The 15,553-nt window shown below is 42.2% G+C and overlaps 2 protein-coding genes across 5 annotated transcripts in view; one reads left to right on the top strand and one right to left on the bottom strand.

The window, feature by feature from the left end:
• ide (insulin-degrading enzyme) overlaps window positions 1-3,676 on the bottom strand; it is a 26,830-nt gene extending 23,154 nt beyond the window's left edge. The window contains exons 1-2 of one of the 3 annotated variants that reach the window (XM_066693025.1): window positions 3,524-3,676; window positions 546-730 (exon numbers count right to left, since the gene is read on the bottom strand). In XM_066693025.1, coding sequence (XP_066549122.1) covers window positions 546-705 — 160 coding nt within the window. In that variant the 5' untranslated portion in view covers window positions 706-730; window positions 3,524-3,676. Of the gene's footprint in view, window positions 1-545; window positions 732-3,242; window positions 3,379-3,523 lie in introns of those variants that run through there. The other 2 variants (XM_066693024.1, XM_066693023.1) reach the window with 2 other exon arrangements.
• Window positions 3,189-15,553, top strand: kif11 (kinesin family member 11). Of its 2 annotated transcripts, none has more exons than XM_066693022.1 (23): window positions 3,189-3,281; window positions 5,658-5,745; window positions 5,984-6,116; window positions 6,293-6,390; window positions 6,517-6,595; window positions 6,784-6,969; window positions 7,117-7,241; window positions 7,334-7,424; window positions 7,516-7,758; window positions 7,849-7,944; window positions 8,093-8,181; window positions 8,459-8,546; window positions 8,686-8,874; window positions 9,102-9,309; window positions 9,529-9,701; window positions 10,252-10,377; window positions 10,642-10,800; window positions 12,009-12,148; window positions 12,333-12,612; window positions 13,983-14,205; window positions 14,441-14,595; window positions 14,766-14,876; window positions 15,000-15,553. In XM_066693022.1, exons 2-23 carry the CDS (start codon window positions 5,669-5,671, stop codon window positions 15,120-15,122), a joined length of 3,192 nt encoding a protein of 1,063 aa, XP_066549119.1. In that variant the 5' UTR covers window positions 3,189-3,281; window positions 5,658-5,668; the 3' UTR covers window positions 15,123-15,553. The 2 variants fall into 2 exon arrangements, with proteins under 2 accessions (XP_066549119.1, XP_066549118.1); XM_066693021.1 differs by lacking the exon at window positions 3,189-3,281 and adding an exon at window positions 5,253-5,410.

Raw genomic sequence — 15,553 nt, 5'->3', positions numbered from 1 at the left:
TGACTATTGTGTTTGATTCCAATGAGTCATAAGAACAACAAACATGCAGTTACACATGTTTCAATCATGTTTATATCAATAGTCCTCAAATACAATTGTGTGTGGGCACATATCAGAAGCACACACAGTGACACACTATTTGAGTTACTAGGGGATGGCAATTACAGTCTTCAAGGGATGGATTCCTGGCAAGATTTACAAGTACCTTTCAAACATCAGTTGACTAAGACCTAGAATAAACAAGTAACTGGACCTCTTATCCTAATTACTTCAATTAAGTAATTAAACCAGAAACCAGTTTAGTCCTCAAGGACTGGAATTGCCTTCCTTGGAGGAATAAACATTCCTTGATATGAACTTGAATTGTATCTACAATTTCCATATTGAATGTACATGAAATGAGATTAATTTAAGCATTCAATGGGCTATGTCTTGCAGTTCCCCACAGTACTGTACTAGACTTAAAAAGGTCTCAATTTTGGGCATTTTGCCTGAAAGCAAGCAATGGGATTCGATGACAACCAGCTGTGGACCAATCAAGGTACCTATATGAACATCCAGCGCAGCGGAAGACTTGTCTGTGGTCGGGTCGCTGATGAGGATGGCCTTGATGCCATTGGTGAACTCCAGGCCTCGGTACACGCGCTTGTCTTCTGGGGACCGGATGATGTCACTCACCATCCGCTGAACTGCTGGGTCACTCATTCTGTAACTCAGCGCTGTGTGGGGGCTAAAGGGAACGACATGATGAATACCTGGATTTAAGAAAAGCACTTTTCCACAGTGAATTCGGTATGTCCCAGCATAGACCTGGAGTGCCCATATAATTCTGCCAGAATGCTGAACCCCCAAATATGGCTTGATTACTAAACCAAGAAGAGAAAAATAGAACAAGAGAATCCAGACAATGTCCTGTTAGAGTTGGACAAGTGTACGCTTTAAATTTAAAAAAAAACATAAGAGGTCAGAAAGGAATGGTGTGCCTGGCCCTCTGCAGCAGGGCACTGAGCAAAGTGGTGGCACTGCACCTGCCTTCCAGATTTAGACAGCAACTCACAGCAGTGCACAAGAGCACAGTGTCCTTCAACACAGAGACAGGATGAACACACATTTGTATTTACCAGCTGACTCTTCACAAAAGAAAAGGGCAATGCACAGCCACCTCCTTTTATTGTTGTGTAGGCTACATGTGGGGCCTGAGAAGCCCGTGCATACTGATTAACACTGACATGTCTTTGGAATTAGAATACCCTTGGCACGATTGTTTATATAAGCTGCACAACCCACGGACCGTCACACTCAACTTTTGTCATCCTACTAATAGGCAATGCAACAATATGCATAGTGATGAATGTGGATTTAAATGGAAAAACTGCTTTCATGCTGAAATTTGAGGATAAACTCATGCAGAATAATATTGTTACAATATTAATTAATCTACATAAATGTGTCTCACAAAGCACCAATATCTCGATGTAAACTTTTTGTGATCTTTATCTACAGAAACAAACCCATTTTCTTTCCTACACTCCATCTCCATGCAGCATTTCAATCTGCTCATCAGCAGTAGCCACTGGTATATCATGTTTTGGCCATGTACCACTTCTTTTGTACAAGGCAGTATCATGTGTTGTATACGAATCGTATGTCACCGATACAGAATACTGCAGAGTGCCGGTTTGTAACAGGTGTTGTCGTCCCTCACTGCCCCTCCAATGCGGAGCCTCATCTGATTATCTGTCACCAGACTTTACAGTAACTTATTCAGACCAGAGTCCTAAAAAGGCTGTTTTTCCAAGTGCAAGTATGGATGTAATATACCACCAAGAGTCAATTTATATCAAGGATGGGCAATGCATCCTAGAGGACCATGTTCATGCAGGTCTTGTAGGTACCTACACCTGAGAAAGACTTGGTGAAAAAACAGGCAATTGGAATTATTCATAGATACTAGTTGCAATGAAAACCAGAAACTGCTGCGGCCATCAAGGACTGAAATTATAAACACGCCAATAATTTGTTGTAATTTATATATAACTACTATAGTGCTTCATAAGATGTATAGATGGTATAGACCAGCAGATCCCAACCCTGGCCCTGGAGGACCCCCTACCCTGCTGGTTTTTAATCCAACTAAGATCTCAATTACTTAATTGAACCCTTACTAGTAATCATTTCCTTACTCAGAGCTTTTTCATTATTTGAAACAGTATGGATTATAAATTAAGTATAGAATTGTATAAATAACAATGACAGATTAAAGACTACTCGATGCTCCTCTGGTGTTTATAAACCTGTCACCCCGAACAGAGAGAGAAAGTTACTCGGTTGCACCGGATAGTAAAATGTAAATCAGATGTCTATTTGATCACTTTCTCCAGCTGCTGCAGGACAAGTGGTTTTGAATAACCGGTTCACCTGTCGACGGCAGCACCCATTCAAACAGCCTTGACCCATTTAAACTGATTTCTCCTGTCATCACATAATCTCATTTCTGGACCGGCCAGACGGGATTATCGGCACTAAATCACAGCAGTTGCAATGCACGGTCCTGCAAATGTAGTAACAGGTCCATGTTGCCAATTGCACACGTTGAGTCCTGGCCGCCTGCAATGCACTACAGCACAATGCATCTACTTTCAAGTTAATCAGTCTACCTTCAGATTAAAGGTGTGCATTAATATACCAGCCGGGATATTACAACGTGAAACCGCAGTTATTGCACAAACTATACTTTGACAGACTGCAATCAACGGGAGACTGATTTTGTGTTTGTTTTGTATTTTACCAAGGAAATACTCATGACGTTAGTAAGATGCACAAAAATAAATACTAGTATGTACATTTCCAGTGTCCATTTGCAGATTATATGACAATAAACCAGGTTTAACAGCTCGGCGGTGGTTGTATGACAGGCCTTGTCACACAGACACTATAACGGAGTAACATCCTGGTCGTGTGTCGATACTCGCCCAGGTTAAACACGGGTTTCGCCCTCAGGTCTTTTTTTAGCAAGTAAACACAATCTCAATCTTTCAATCAGTGTACCATCTCCCACCCCATAACACTGAACCAGTTTGACGGCTAATTACCCAGATCATTGTGCTCATGTACACGCCGAGTTCAATAGTGGAGTATATGCTGATTCACAGTAAGACGGGACCAAAATCAGACTAAATATACAGATTTACAGACCTCACAACGGCGGTGATAATCGCAGTGGTTTCTGAAACATCACTCACCCAAAGCTGGCTGAAAATGTGAATAATGTCTGAAGATCGGTAGGTACTTTATAAACTGGGCCGGTCGGCTAACACATTGCTGCATACTCCGGTCTCCGGACAACTAAAAATGGTCTCTAAACCCGCGGCGCCATGTTTTCCCAGGCGAAAGCAAACGATGCCTAATGACTTGAACCCAGAAAAGATAAAGAAAGATAAACCCTATTTGGAGACCATTCGTTGAGCACATCCTGTCCACAAAAAGACACTTGTCTTCGGGTTAATGCGTTACAAAGCCTTACCTTGGATATAAAATAGTATTTCTGAAATGTAATGCGCCGAAGATGCATCCATTGTGCGGCACTCGATTAATCGTACTGCGTCTTTTCCCCCCTGCCTTCAGTAACAGATAGGTGGCCGGTAATCCATTGTTTTCAAGTTTATATAACCAAAATGCTTTATTTTGTGTAACGTGTGTTGTTTTTTTAAATAACCATTAAGCAAAGTCTACTAGTAGCTTCAGTCTCTTCAGTATCAAATAAACTGTCATCAAAAACGTAAAAAAACAGGTGTAAAGAAAGGGTTTTGTGTATATGTAAAGACCGAATAAATAGGCATACCAAAAACAGAACATCTAGTTTGAGCAGTTTTTCTGGAAGTGGTACAGACATAGAAAGATCACTGAAATAAAACAAAGCACAACCACGCCCTCGTCATACATGTCTCAGCCTGTGTGTACAGAGGTCATGTTCTCGTACCGCAGATGTCCGCAGTTCTGCGCAGATCTGCAGAATCCCCCGCTCCCATTGGTGGAGGCTCGCAGAGCTGCGGACGTCTGCGCAGTGCTGAGCAGAGCCGGAGACGGCCGCCGAGCTGCGCCACTGCAGGCCCCGGGCTGGAGACGCAGCTGCATTACTGGGCTCGGCTGAGATATAAAAATGCATTGTTTAAATTATTTTATTTTTAGTTTCGTAAAATTATAAACGGTCGACGTTGGGTCTCGAAGCCCAGTTACTGTGATTAAGTGTATGGAGCCCTACAGTTTGAACCAATAAACCGTGTTGTGTTATTTAAGTCCTTATATATTTGCAAATATTCAATAGACAGTGTATTGCATGGCCCATTTTTCTGTTTCTATTCCAGGAAACACTTACAAAATCTATAATTACAATTACATCAGTATAATTAAGCTTTCAGTGTCTGTTTGTGTGTATCTGTGGCTATATGTGTCTCTGTATAGACCTATGTACTGGCTTGCAGACATTTTACATGAGGACAAATTAAATAAATATATATGATGCATGTATTTATTAAAGTGTACTGAAAAGAAAATGTTTACAGAATATATAGGATATACTTATCATGAACAAAGGTATGTAACCTGTTAGAAAAAACTCCTGTTTGACCACAAAATAAACTTTCACTTAATACACAATGTTGTATACAATTTGAAGTACACTGACTTTTGAAGCATATCATTCTCAATACAGATTACGATACATAGCAAAGTAACTTTCATAATGATGTGTCATCTTTGGTCTAACACTAGGCTCAATCCGATTCCTTACTAAGGGATTTTATTTTCAAGGAAACGAGGACCCCAAGATTGACAGTCCAGTGTATAATTAATAAGTGCATCCACTGAGATTGCATGCATTATATAGTTTGTTAATCAAACGTTGTTGCTGTTTGCTTGCTGGCTGAAGCATTGCACTAATTTTAGTAGAGACATTAGGTAAAAAGTTACTTTTCACATTGACATAACTGATGCATGTTGTTATACTCTTCAAAACTAGTTTTAAAACATTATTTTGCATACAATTTCTCCTTTACAAAGCCAGCCATCTATAATCTATACACAGATAATATGTACTATACAGTAAAGAGACCCGTATGTGCTGTCAATGTTGCCCACCTCCAAGTTTAAATCTAAGGAAGTTCCCATGCTGCCTCAGAAAGCTCCGACCAATCAGAGCGCCGATGTGTAGATTCGGCTTCTCTGATTGGTCAAGATAGCGGAAGCGCGTTATTCAAAGCGTCTAACTGTAGGGGAAGACTTCATCCCGAGAGAAGGCAACTAAACACATATGAGTTGTATTGGTGGCTTTTTAAGCGTAAAGCGACTTTAAAAACATATATACAAATACAGTTTCCATAAGGGGATTTCTAAATATCGAGTTTGGCTGAAGGTAAGAGAAGATGGATCCGCAGTTGGACGCGGTTTAACGCAAACGATGCGCAGCGTGTTGTTTCTCCTCTCATGACAGTACAGTTTGAGGGATGAGATGCATTGAGTGGTTTGAGCTGCTGTTTCTTACTTAACTAATACAGTCTCGTTTTATGAATTTTACAAGTTATGCGCTGTATTTGCACGTAGTTGACGTTTGTGGTCAACTAAATCTAACCCCACGGTTTTATTACTCGGTGTGTCTGCAGACTGGTCGGCAATGTCTTCCCAAAACACCTCCATGGCCAACAAGAAAGATGACAAGGGGAGAAACATTCAGGTTGTGGTCCGATGCAGGTAAATATCTCGTTTTTCAAGACGTGAATCTCGCCTGTTTAATCGTATCCAGTACGTTTCCAGTCACAATTGAAACAGTTTGAGTTTGAGCCCTTACTGTTAGGTTTCGACTTGAGTGCATTCAGGGCTGTTTTTTCGTCAGACGAGACAGTTATGTTTAATATGCACATGTATCTTTCTGCCTTTGTCGTATTGGTGCAGCTTTGACTGCTTTTAAAAGGGTGTTTTCTCTTTCCAGACCCTTTAACACCGTGGAGCGCAAGTCCGCGTCGCACGCCGTGGTGGACTGTGACGCGGCCCGCAAGGAGTTGCTGGTGCGGACCGGTGTTGTAGGGGATAAATCGGCCAGGAAAACTTATACTTTTGACATGGTAAGGGTCTAAACTATAAATAAAACTCTTACTATGATCTCTATAGTAGTGTTTTGTTTTAATAGGCTTCCCAAATCAAATGCAAATGTTTATAACCTTCATTTTTGTGGCATGATAGTCTGACACTGTGTGACAACGTCTTATTTATGAAATCTCCCTTTACTTCTCATTTGAAGGTCTTCGGTCCCTCTGCCAAGCAAATAGAGGTGTACAGGAGTGTGGTTTGTCCAATTTTGGATGAAGTTATAATGGGATATAACTGTACAGTGTTTGCGTAAGTACATGCTGTTTTAATATTTCTGTTCTGCATCTTGATTGATACAAATAAGCTTTGTCACCAGTGTGGAGTTAACATGCCAAACATGGCTTGGTATCAAGTGTCAAGGTGTTTTGATTACAGGTATGGACAGACTGGGACAGGCAAAACGTTCACGATGGAAGGAGAGAGGTCACCCAATGAAGAATTTACGTGGGAAGAGGTAATTGTCACAAGCAGGGAATTTATTTGTGTGAAGTGGTTTCAGTTCCTCCAGAAACATGTTAAAGTATGTGAAACTAGGGTTCCAGTTAAGGAAAAATCATATTAAGCAAACATTTGTGATGTAATAAACGAACCAATAACTAGCACCTATGCCCTGTTACTTAACCTTGCTTTTGTCTGCTTTAGGACCCTCTGGCTGGCATTATTCCTCGCACGCTCCATCAGATCTTCGAGAAGCTGACCAACAACGGGACAGAGTTCTCCGTCAGGGTGTCTTTGTTGGAAATCTACAACGAGGAGCTGTTTGATCTGCTCAGTCCCTCTCCCGATGTGACCGAAAGGCTGCAGATGTTTGATGACCCACGAAATAAGGTGAAAATTTACACCCAAGTTCTCGGAAAACCAATGCATTTGTATAGCACTGAAGTGGATGTTTGTTTTCACATCACTATCTATATCTTGGATTTTAATACTATGTAACATCTGAACACATCTGTGCTTTTTTTTTTTTGCTCTCAGAGGGGAGTCATTATTAAAGGGCTGGAAGAGATCACTGTGCACAACAAAGATGAGGTCTACCAGATCTTGGAAAGAGGCGCTGCAAAGAGAAAGACTGCTTCCACCCTGATGAATGCCTACTCCAGGTATTGATGCCCTTCCATTAGAGGCAGAAAAGCAATCCAATCATCTGTTTTAACTGCCAGCTGCAAACATACTTTTTTCTTTCTCTTTGTAGTCGTTCGCACTCTGTTTTCTCCGTAACGATCCACATGAAAGAGACCACGGTCGATGGAGAAGAGCTCGTCAAGATTGGAAAACTGAACTTGGTGAGTCTCCCCGAGAGTGTGTTTTTCCGCCGAGACTGCCGCACGCTGTCCTGCTGCAGCATCCGACCGACATATCGCTGCTTGTTCCTAGGTGGACCTCGCTGGCAGTGAGAACATCGGGCGCTCCGGGGCGGTCGACAAGCGTGCCCGGGAGGCCGGCAACATCAACCAGTCCCTGCTGACGCTGGGCAGGGTGATCACGGCCCTCGTGGAGAGGACGCCTCACATACCGTACCGCGAGTCCAAGCTCACTCGCATCCTGCAGGACTCTCTGGGCGGGAGGACCAAGACCTCGATCATCGCCACCGTCTCGCCGGCGTCTGTCAATCTCGAGGTCTGTGAGAGGTCTTTGCTGCTACTGTTCTTGTTTTTAAAAAAAGCTTTTGATTTTTTTCTGGAACTAATGCGTTTGCTTCCCCCTCAGGAAACCTTAAGCACACTGGACTATGCCAACCGGGCAAAGAACATCTTGAACAAGCCTGAAGTCAACCAGAAACTTACCAAGAGAGCTCTCATCAAGGTACTTGCTTTCTAGCTTCCCTGAAAATAAGGCTTTTCGTGTGTTAGCATATAGCTATGTAGTATTTTTGTATGTGTTGGAAAATCAGGCAGTGATGGTTGTTTAAAACGGAGGTGTACCAGGAGGTAAATCGTTCTGTGTTCTGCAGGAATACACTGAAGAGATCGAACGTCTCAAACGGGATCTGGCTGCCTCTCGAGAGAAGAATGGAGTGTACCTCTCTGCTGAAAACTATGAGTATGTAAAGGCCTTGAAGTGTTTTAATGAATCCGCCAAACGGCACCCGTCAGATCTGCTCTTCAGAATAGTTTTCATAGCATAGTTCTGAATAGGTACATTTGTGGTCTGGGAGTTATAAAGTGACATAAGTTTGTTACTTGAAGCTTGCTGATTCCCGGACCTTATTTCTAGCAGCTGTGGAATTTAAACTATTGTAAGGCTTAATTTAATTTAAAGAAAAGCCCAGAAGTCTTGAACTTGAATGATTTTGATCTGTTTAACTGTTTTGTCTCAGCTCTATGAACAGCAAAATAGTGTCTCAAGAAGAGCAGATTACTGAGTACATGGACAAGATCTCTGCTATGGAAGAAGAGCTGAAAAGAGTAAGTCATGCACAATTCGCAAAATGGATTACAATCGGTACTATTCTCCTTTCGCAAGTTCACCTGACCTTTTTTAATTTTTAATCTGAAATTTGTCTCATTTCTGCACCTACATTTTTTTTTTTGCTCTTCCTTTCAGGTGTCCGAGATGTTTTCGGAGAGCAAGAAGGAGCTAGAGAACTGTGCGGTGGATCTGCAGGAGAAGAAGCAGCTGCTGGAGGAGACGCACAACAACCTCCAAGACACCAAGCTGAAGCTGTCCGAGGAGGCGTTCATAGTTTCTGAGCTGGAGTCGACCGAACAAGAGCTCTACGGGACTGCGGACAAGGTCGGGCGTCAGTGTGTTTAACGACGTGGAAAAATATGGATGTGCATTGTTTAGTAATTACAATTCCAGACTACAGTTTTACTTGTTTTGTTTCTTCACTTCTTGGCTTTAAGAATCCTAGAATCAGTCTTGGGTGAAAATTAGCATGTCTGCTGTCTCGGATACGTGTCACAAGGTTTTGAAAACGTTTGCTTGATTTAGCATGTTAATAATCTCTCTCCTCTCAGTTATTGGCTACAGTGGATGTCAGTACCAAAGATGTGTCTGGGTTACATGCCAAACTGGATAGGAAGAAGGAAGTTGAACAGCATAATGCCAAAATGCAAGACACCTTTGCTAATCGGATGGACAGCTTGTTTAATCAAATGGAGAAGTCGGTCGACGAACAAAGTGTGAAGCAGCGGGGAATCGTGGACTTCTACAAAAACTCAGTTGGTGAGTTTTGGGTTATTTTCTTGATTCATAAGAAGTATAAAAGGGCTTCTGGAACTAAACCGTGATGGCGTACAGGGTTATACTTGGCGACTCGCTGGTAGGTCAAGGTTTTGATCTTTCATAACATTGTCCTAAACTAGTGTGATTGCGATGGTCGTATGCTTCTGGACGTTATCTCGTGTTATCCTTTGGGTTTCAACTTTTTTTTTCTTTATTTAGATGACCTGCTACATGCCAACGCTGCCGTCTTCAGTGACACGATGTCAACGGTCGCCGTGTCTTTCAAGAGCATCAAAGATCTCGTCAATGCCGGAGTGGTGAAGTGTCTCGGCAAGATGCTGGAACAGGAAACTCTGTCTCAGGAAACCAAAAGCAGCCTCCAAAATGTGATGGTGAGGATTGTGGTTAGTTTAGCCCAGAACAAGGATTCTCATGTGCGATTACATTAGTTGACAGCCCTTAAGGGTGAAGGATTGCCATTGTTTAAAGGGAGTTAAATTTAAGCATTTCTCTAGTCTTATCCAACCTGTGACCTTTTGTTCTGCCAGATGCTTTCATCAATATATTAATGTTTTTTTTTTGTAGCTGCATTTACAAAATCTAGTTTACTTACATTAGTACATATGCTATTGAAGGGTTTTGTGTAAGAGCTGTGTACTCAACTTAATTTTTTAATTGACAGGTGTTAATATTTCGCATCATTTATTACTTGGATTGCTGTAAGGTCACAATGTCCCTTTTCTCTGTTTTACTGAGATGGTACCAGTTCTTACTGAAATGTAAAATTTTGCTCTAGTTTTCCAGTTTCTCTGATGGCATCCACCTCTGAAGGTTTCTGTTCTTTGGGTGTAGTTATATTGTACTGTGAAATTTTGGGTCCATGAGCTCCAAGGAAAATGGAGACTTCAGATTCTTACTCCTATTATTTGATTGTCGTGACAGGAGGAACACAGATCTGAACTGGAGGAAGTGCTCCTGGGGCAGATCTTGCCAGGAATCCACGCTGTAATGGAAATGAACGAAAGTTTAAAGCAAACTATTCAGAGCCACTCTGTCTTGGCGGAAAAGGTGAGGTCTTTTCACCTGCCCAGCTTTCCTTATGTGTTTTAAATCTTCCTAACTATCATTCAGTGTTAATAATCTGTATAATTGGGTAACGTATAATTCTTTTAGATTTCTGGATTAACACTTTCATCATAATTCTGTAATGATGCAATTGTAGCTATCAAGGGATTAGAATGATTGCGTCCTGCTTTAACACAGTACGCCTCTGTAGAGGAGAGTCCAGAGTCCTCATGCATTTTTATTCGGTGTGCTCCTGCATGTTTGTAGATGGAGGGCATGAAACGTGAGATGAGCTCCTTCTTCTGCGGCCACAGGCAGGCCCTCACCAGGGTGCGCGAGGAGACGGCTGCGGAGTTCTGCTCGCTTCAGGCTGAGCAGGATAGTCTGAAGCAAAAGATCAGCAAAGCTAATGAGGAACACGCAACGGTTTGTGTCTTTAATAGCAACTTACCCCCTATTCACACTTGCCTTGTGTAGTCACATGCTGAATTTGTTTGGAAACCAACTCGGGTTTGTTTTCATGGTCCACTTCCGTGTTTTCTCAGAACTCCGATCATTTGTGTTCGTATTACAATCAAGTGAGCTGTGTTTGTTTTGTATTGATAAAACATTGGATGTTTACATGATTCGTGTATGTAAGTAATGGCAGCATAATGCGTATAATAACTAATATATATATATATATATATATATATATATATATAATGAAGGTCATACAATAACTGCATACAGTAGTCCGCAAAACACATTTGACATAGGCCTATATGGGTGCGTTATGTTGTGCAGAATGCCGTCATTCTTCGCAGATCTGACCAGCAAAGCAATTCAGTTAAGAATCTCTGAATAGTGAATGCAATTGTGTGTTTAAACACACCGTATGCAGTTATTGAATACAAGAATAGGCTACTGTATTTGTGAATATTATAATCTGTGCTGCATGATTGGTTTGCCAAAAATTATACAACAGTAGTGACATCCACTAAATATCCCTTAGGAGTATTTTAAAATTACTGCCATACCTTTAAAAAATATAGTGCTACTTTACATAATACTTTCAACGTAATTGTGTGTATTCAGGTTTTTTTTTTTTACAGCAATTTGTTATTTCTGACTTCTCACACCGCAAAATGAATGAAAAATAACTCGCTCCCACATGGCATCTTTAGATCAAATCAAAACGCTCTATCTATGCATGTTAACTTCACTTGTATTTTATTCAGTTTAGAAAAAATGACATACCTTGGTGTAACACCCTTAATGAACATACCCCAAAATCCAACTGTTTTAAGATTACTGATGATACCATTAACAATAAGTAAATTAACAAACAGCCTGCATATCAATGCATGTTATCTTGTCTTGCTGTCAGTGCTGTACAGTCAAAACTACTCATTATTTCCGGACGGGTGAAATAGTTTTGGCCAAACTTTTGCCAAACGGATTAAGATCACCTCTTTCGGTGGTCTCGGTTAGTTTAGTTTAGTTTGCCAGTCGAAATATGGTGTTCACACTCTTCCCCAAACGAACCGTACTGAATACGAAACAAACCTAGTGTTAACGAGGCCTTAGGACGTTTTTCTTCAACTTTTGATTTAAAGACAAAATGTAACTTATGTTGTTGTTGTTGTTTGCAGGGTATGTCCCAGGTCATCCTATGTTTGCAGAATCAGTTGAATCTGTTGTCTGTGGAGACTCAAAAGAACTTTGATAGTCTGCTGAGCAAATCAGCTTCGCTGCAGGCTTCGATGGGAACCCTTCAACAGAGCGTGGAAGTGTAAGTACGCTGTGCATAGGGAGATGCCTTCCCTTGCAAAAACGTTGGCAGACATAACTAACTTCTCTCAATGACCAGTAATTTCATCTACGTTTAAAAGATCATACCACTCTTTCCACAGACACACACTCAAACAAGAGACTACATTGAAAACTTCTGAAGTGTATAATCTTGTTTTCAACAGCCAGTGCGCCGATGCAGCAGAGAATGTAGCTTCTCGGCAAGAGGAGTTCGAGGCCTCCGTTGACGGCCTGATTGCAGAGGTCAGGCAGGTGGCGGCCGAGGCGGAGCACCTGGTGGAGGAGTCGTCCGGGCACTGTGGATACCTGAAGGCGGGACTGACCCGGCTGGGAGAGAGCTCGCTTCAGCGGTGTGAAACAACTGTGGCCAGCATTAATTCCTTCACTGATGGCCAGTCTTCCCTGATCTCTGAGACCAAGTCTTTGATCGAGTCTTCTCAGCAGGTACGGTTTACCCTCCGGTGTACGAGACTACCAGAGGAATCTTAATGGGGCCTACAGGGTGAGCGATGGTACTTCCTACATGGTGTTCCCAAGATATCAAACCACTAAACAGGATATTGCTACTCTAGAGGCAGTTCAGAGGAGAGCAACCAGACTTATTCCAGGTCTGAAGGGAATGTCCTACTGAGAGACTGAGGAACTGAACCTTTTCACCTGGAACAGAGGAGACTACGTGGGGACTTGAACCAAGTCTTCAAAATCATGAAGGGCATCGACCACATCAAACCAGAGTAGCTTTTCCAGATCAGCAGGGACACACGCACCTGGGACACAAATGGAAATTGGGCTTCAAGGCATTCAAGACAGAAAACAGGAGACACTTCTTCACACAGAGAGGCGTCACAATCTGAACAAACTCCCCAGCGATGTGGCTGAAGAGACAATTTGGGAACATTCAAAAACAGACTGGATAGGATCCTTGATCACTTAGTTATTAATGGACACCAAACGAGCACGATGGGGCGAATGGGCTCCTCTCGATTGGACACTCTCTTATGATTGTGTGGTCTGTGAAGATTCAGTGGACAGGTGTGTCTCCCAACCCCTGTGCCATCAAACGTTGAATTACCCCAGCAAGTGATCTAAAAATGTCAAACTAATTTAAGAAAAACAGCTCTAACCTTAACGAAAGCCCAAAATTACTGGCGACAGGAAACCTTATTCCTGAATGACTGAAGTTCAACTGTTACACCTTTTCTACATTCATCTGTAATCCTCATTTAAACTTGTCTTGAAATTCTCAATTGTTTTTGGTGATTTTTTTTTTTCTTCAACATCCGTGTTCTTATAGATTTGTCCGTTAACTAGCCCAACACTTAAATCATATTTGGAAACTTATTCTGAACTGCATTATGCTGTGTACACAATACGCACTATTCTATTAATTTACTTCTGTCTATTTATTCTTGACGTTTTTAAATGTTGGATATGCTTTGGAATTTTGTAAAGGAGCTTTAGGATTTTAGAATTTTGGCTACAGCTCAGGGTTCTGAAATTAAGTCTGGTTTTAAGGTTCATAATGTGGGTGTGCCACACAGTTTTGTTGATCAATAGCTTACTCAGCATGACCTCTGATGTGCCAACATTGCTAAATATCTGCTCACGCTAGAGTTTGACGCAATAGATTTTTCTCCACCACAGAAATAGAGGAAATGTGTATAACTTGTTGACCAAATTGTGGTAGGAATTGCCTCTGGTAGTGGGGTATATTTGATAATTTCAGTCCTTTGTTCATTTTGACTGCAGGTAAAATGAATGAAAAGCATCCGCATATTAAACTAATGGCCTTTCTCTCGCTTCTTCCTGTGCAGATTGTGCAAGAGAGCTGCGACTCGCGCACCCAGGAGGTGAGCGGGCAGCTGAAGCAGCAGCAGGACGCCGCCCAGAGAGCCCTGACCGCCCTGGCGGAGCAAACCCGCCGAGACCAGGACACCCTGCTGCAGCACAAGACTGTCCTGCTCGACCACACGCAGGAGGGCCTGGGCAACGTGTTCAAGTTCTTGCAGGAGGAGCTCAGACAGGATGTGCCAACAGGTATTCCGACTCACACAGACTAAATACGAACGGGAAGTAAAGGAAACGCCACTACCTTCAATCAGTCCTCCACACAATGATTTATAGAAACACATGCCAAGCCACAATCACGCTTACACCTCTAATTGTGATGGACGGCTACAATGATCAATGTAAACACGGCATTTCTGGGGTGTTCAGTAAAGAGGGGTTTGTCTCGGTCTAACTCTGTCTGTGCGTTTGGGCCCGTTTTAAGGTACAACTCCGCAGCGCAAGGATTACGTCTACCCCCGAGTGCTCTCTAAATCCAGGCCGAGAGACGAATTGCTGACTCGGTTCAGAAAGCAGCAGGAGGAGCTGGAGGAACTTGCGTACACCTGCGAGCCCGTCCAAGAGGAGCCGGTCGAACAGGTATCATCCTTGAGCTGTGGTTTCTGACGCTTAAATTCATCTTGCTCTTTTCCACGCCAAAGGAGACTTTCTAGTGCTCTCTTAAATAAATACTTGTATAATTTGTGTGTCCCCATGTACAGAAAGTGATGCTGTCATACTAACATGTTTGATTCCCAATTGTGTTGCAGGACTCTCTGGAAGATGATGTCATAAGCAGCTACAACGACAGCGTCAGCGAGCGGTCGGGGGTTGACGACAGCATCATGTGCTACGAGAACGGCAGGGCCCCCTTCTTCAAGGTGAGTCTCCCGCGCTTCCATTGCTTGTGCTGGTGTGCACCTCTTCTGAAATGTTCGCATGCCAAAATATTTGCCATCTGCACCATAATGGCTCGTTTTCAATGCTTTTCTCTCTCATTGAAGCGCAAGAGAGGCCAGAAGAAGGAAAACAAGCCAGCGAGCGTCCTCGACAAATCCAAGCTTTCTGAATCCCAAACCGATCAAATGTCTCTGCGGTCCAAGCTGCCTCTCCGAGCACAAAACTGAGCCGCGGGTGGCTCGGTGCGTGCAGTTCGGTTTTGATTGGGAGGGGGTGGGACATTTTTTTTTAAACAGTTATTTAATATTGTATTCTGCTGGTTTCTTGGTTCGTTTTCATTTTTCTGTTCCTTTCCATGTCACATTTGTGGGTTTAAGTTAAGCACTGTCTATTCGCTTATTAACCTCTACACTTTTTTTAAATGTAACTTTGCCTTCTGTACTGTATATAAAAATCTAAACGGGCACTTTTTCACCAGCACAATTATGTTTGCCTTCTGTCCGATGAAGTCTTCGTATGCGGGGGGGATGGGGGACTTTCAGAGTAATAAAACAACTCCAGTATTCAGTGTTTTGTGGTATTTTTGTAATGCCATCACCTCAATGTAATGAATTAAATGTCTTGTCTTTTAATTAAAAGCCTTGTGCTTATATGCTGA

The sequence above is a fragment of the Amia ocellicauda genome, chromosome 20, assembly GCF_036373705.1.
Source record: "Amia ocellicauda isolate fAmiCal2 chromosome 20, fAmiCal2.hap1, whole genome shotgun sequence".
Classification (NCBI taxonomy): domain Eukaryota; kingdom Metazoa; phylum Chordata; class Actinopteri; order Amiiformes; family Amiidae; genus Amia; species Amia ocellicauda.
The sequence above is the reverse complement of the archived record's forward strand: the minus strand, read 5'-3'. Positions and strand labels throughout refer to the sequence as shown.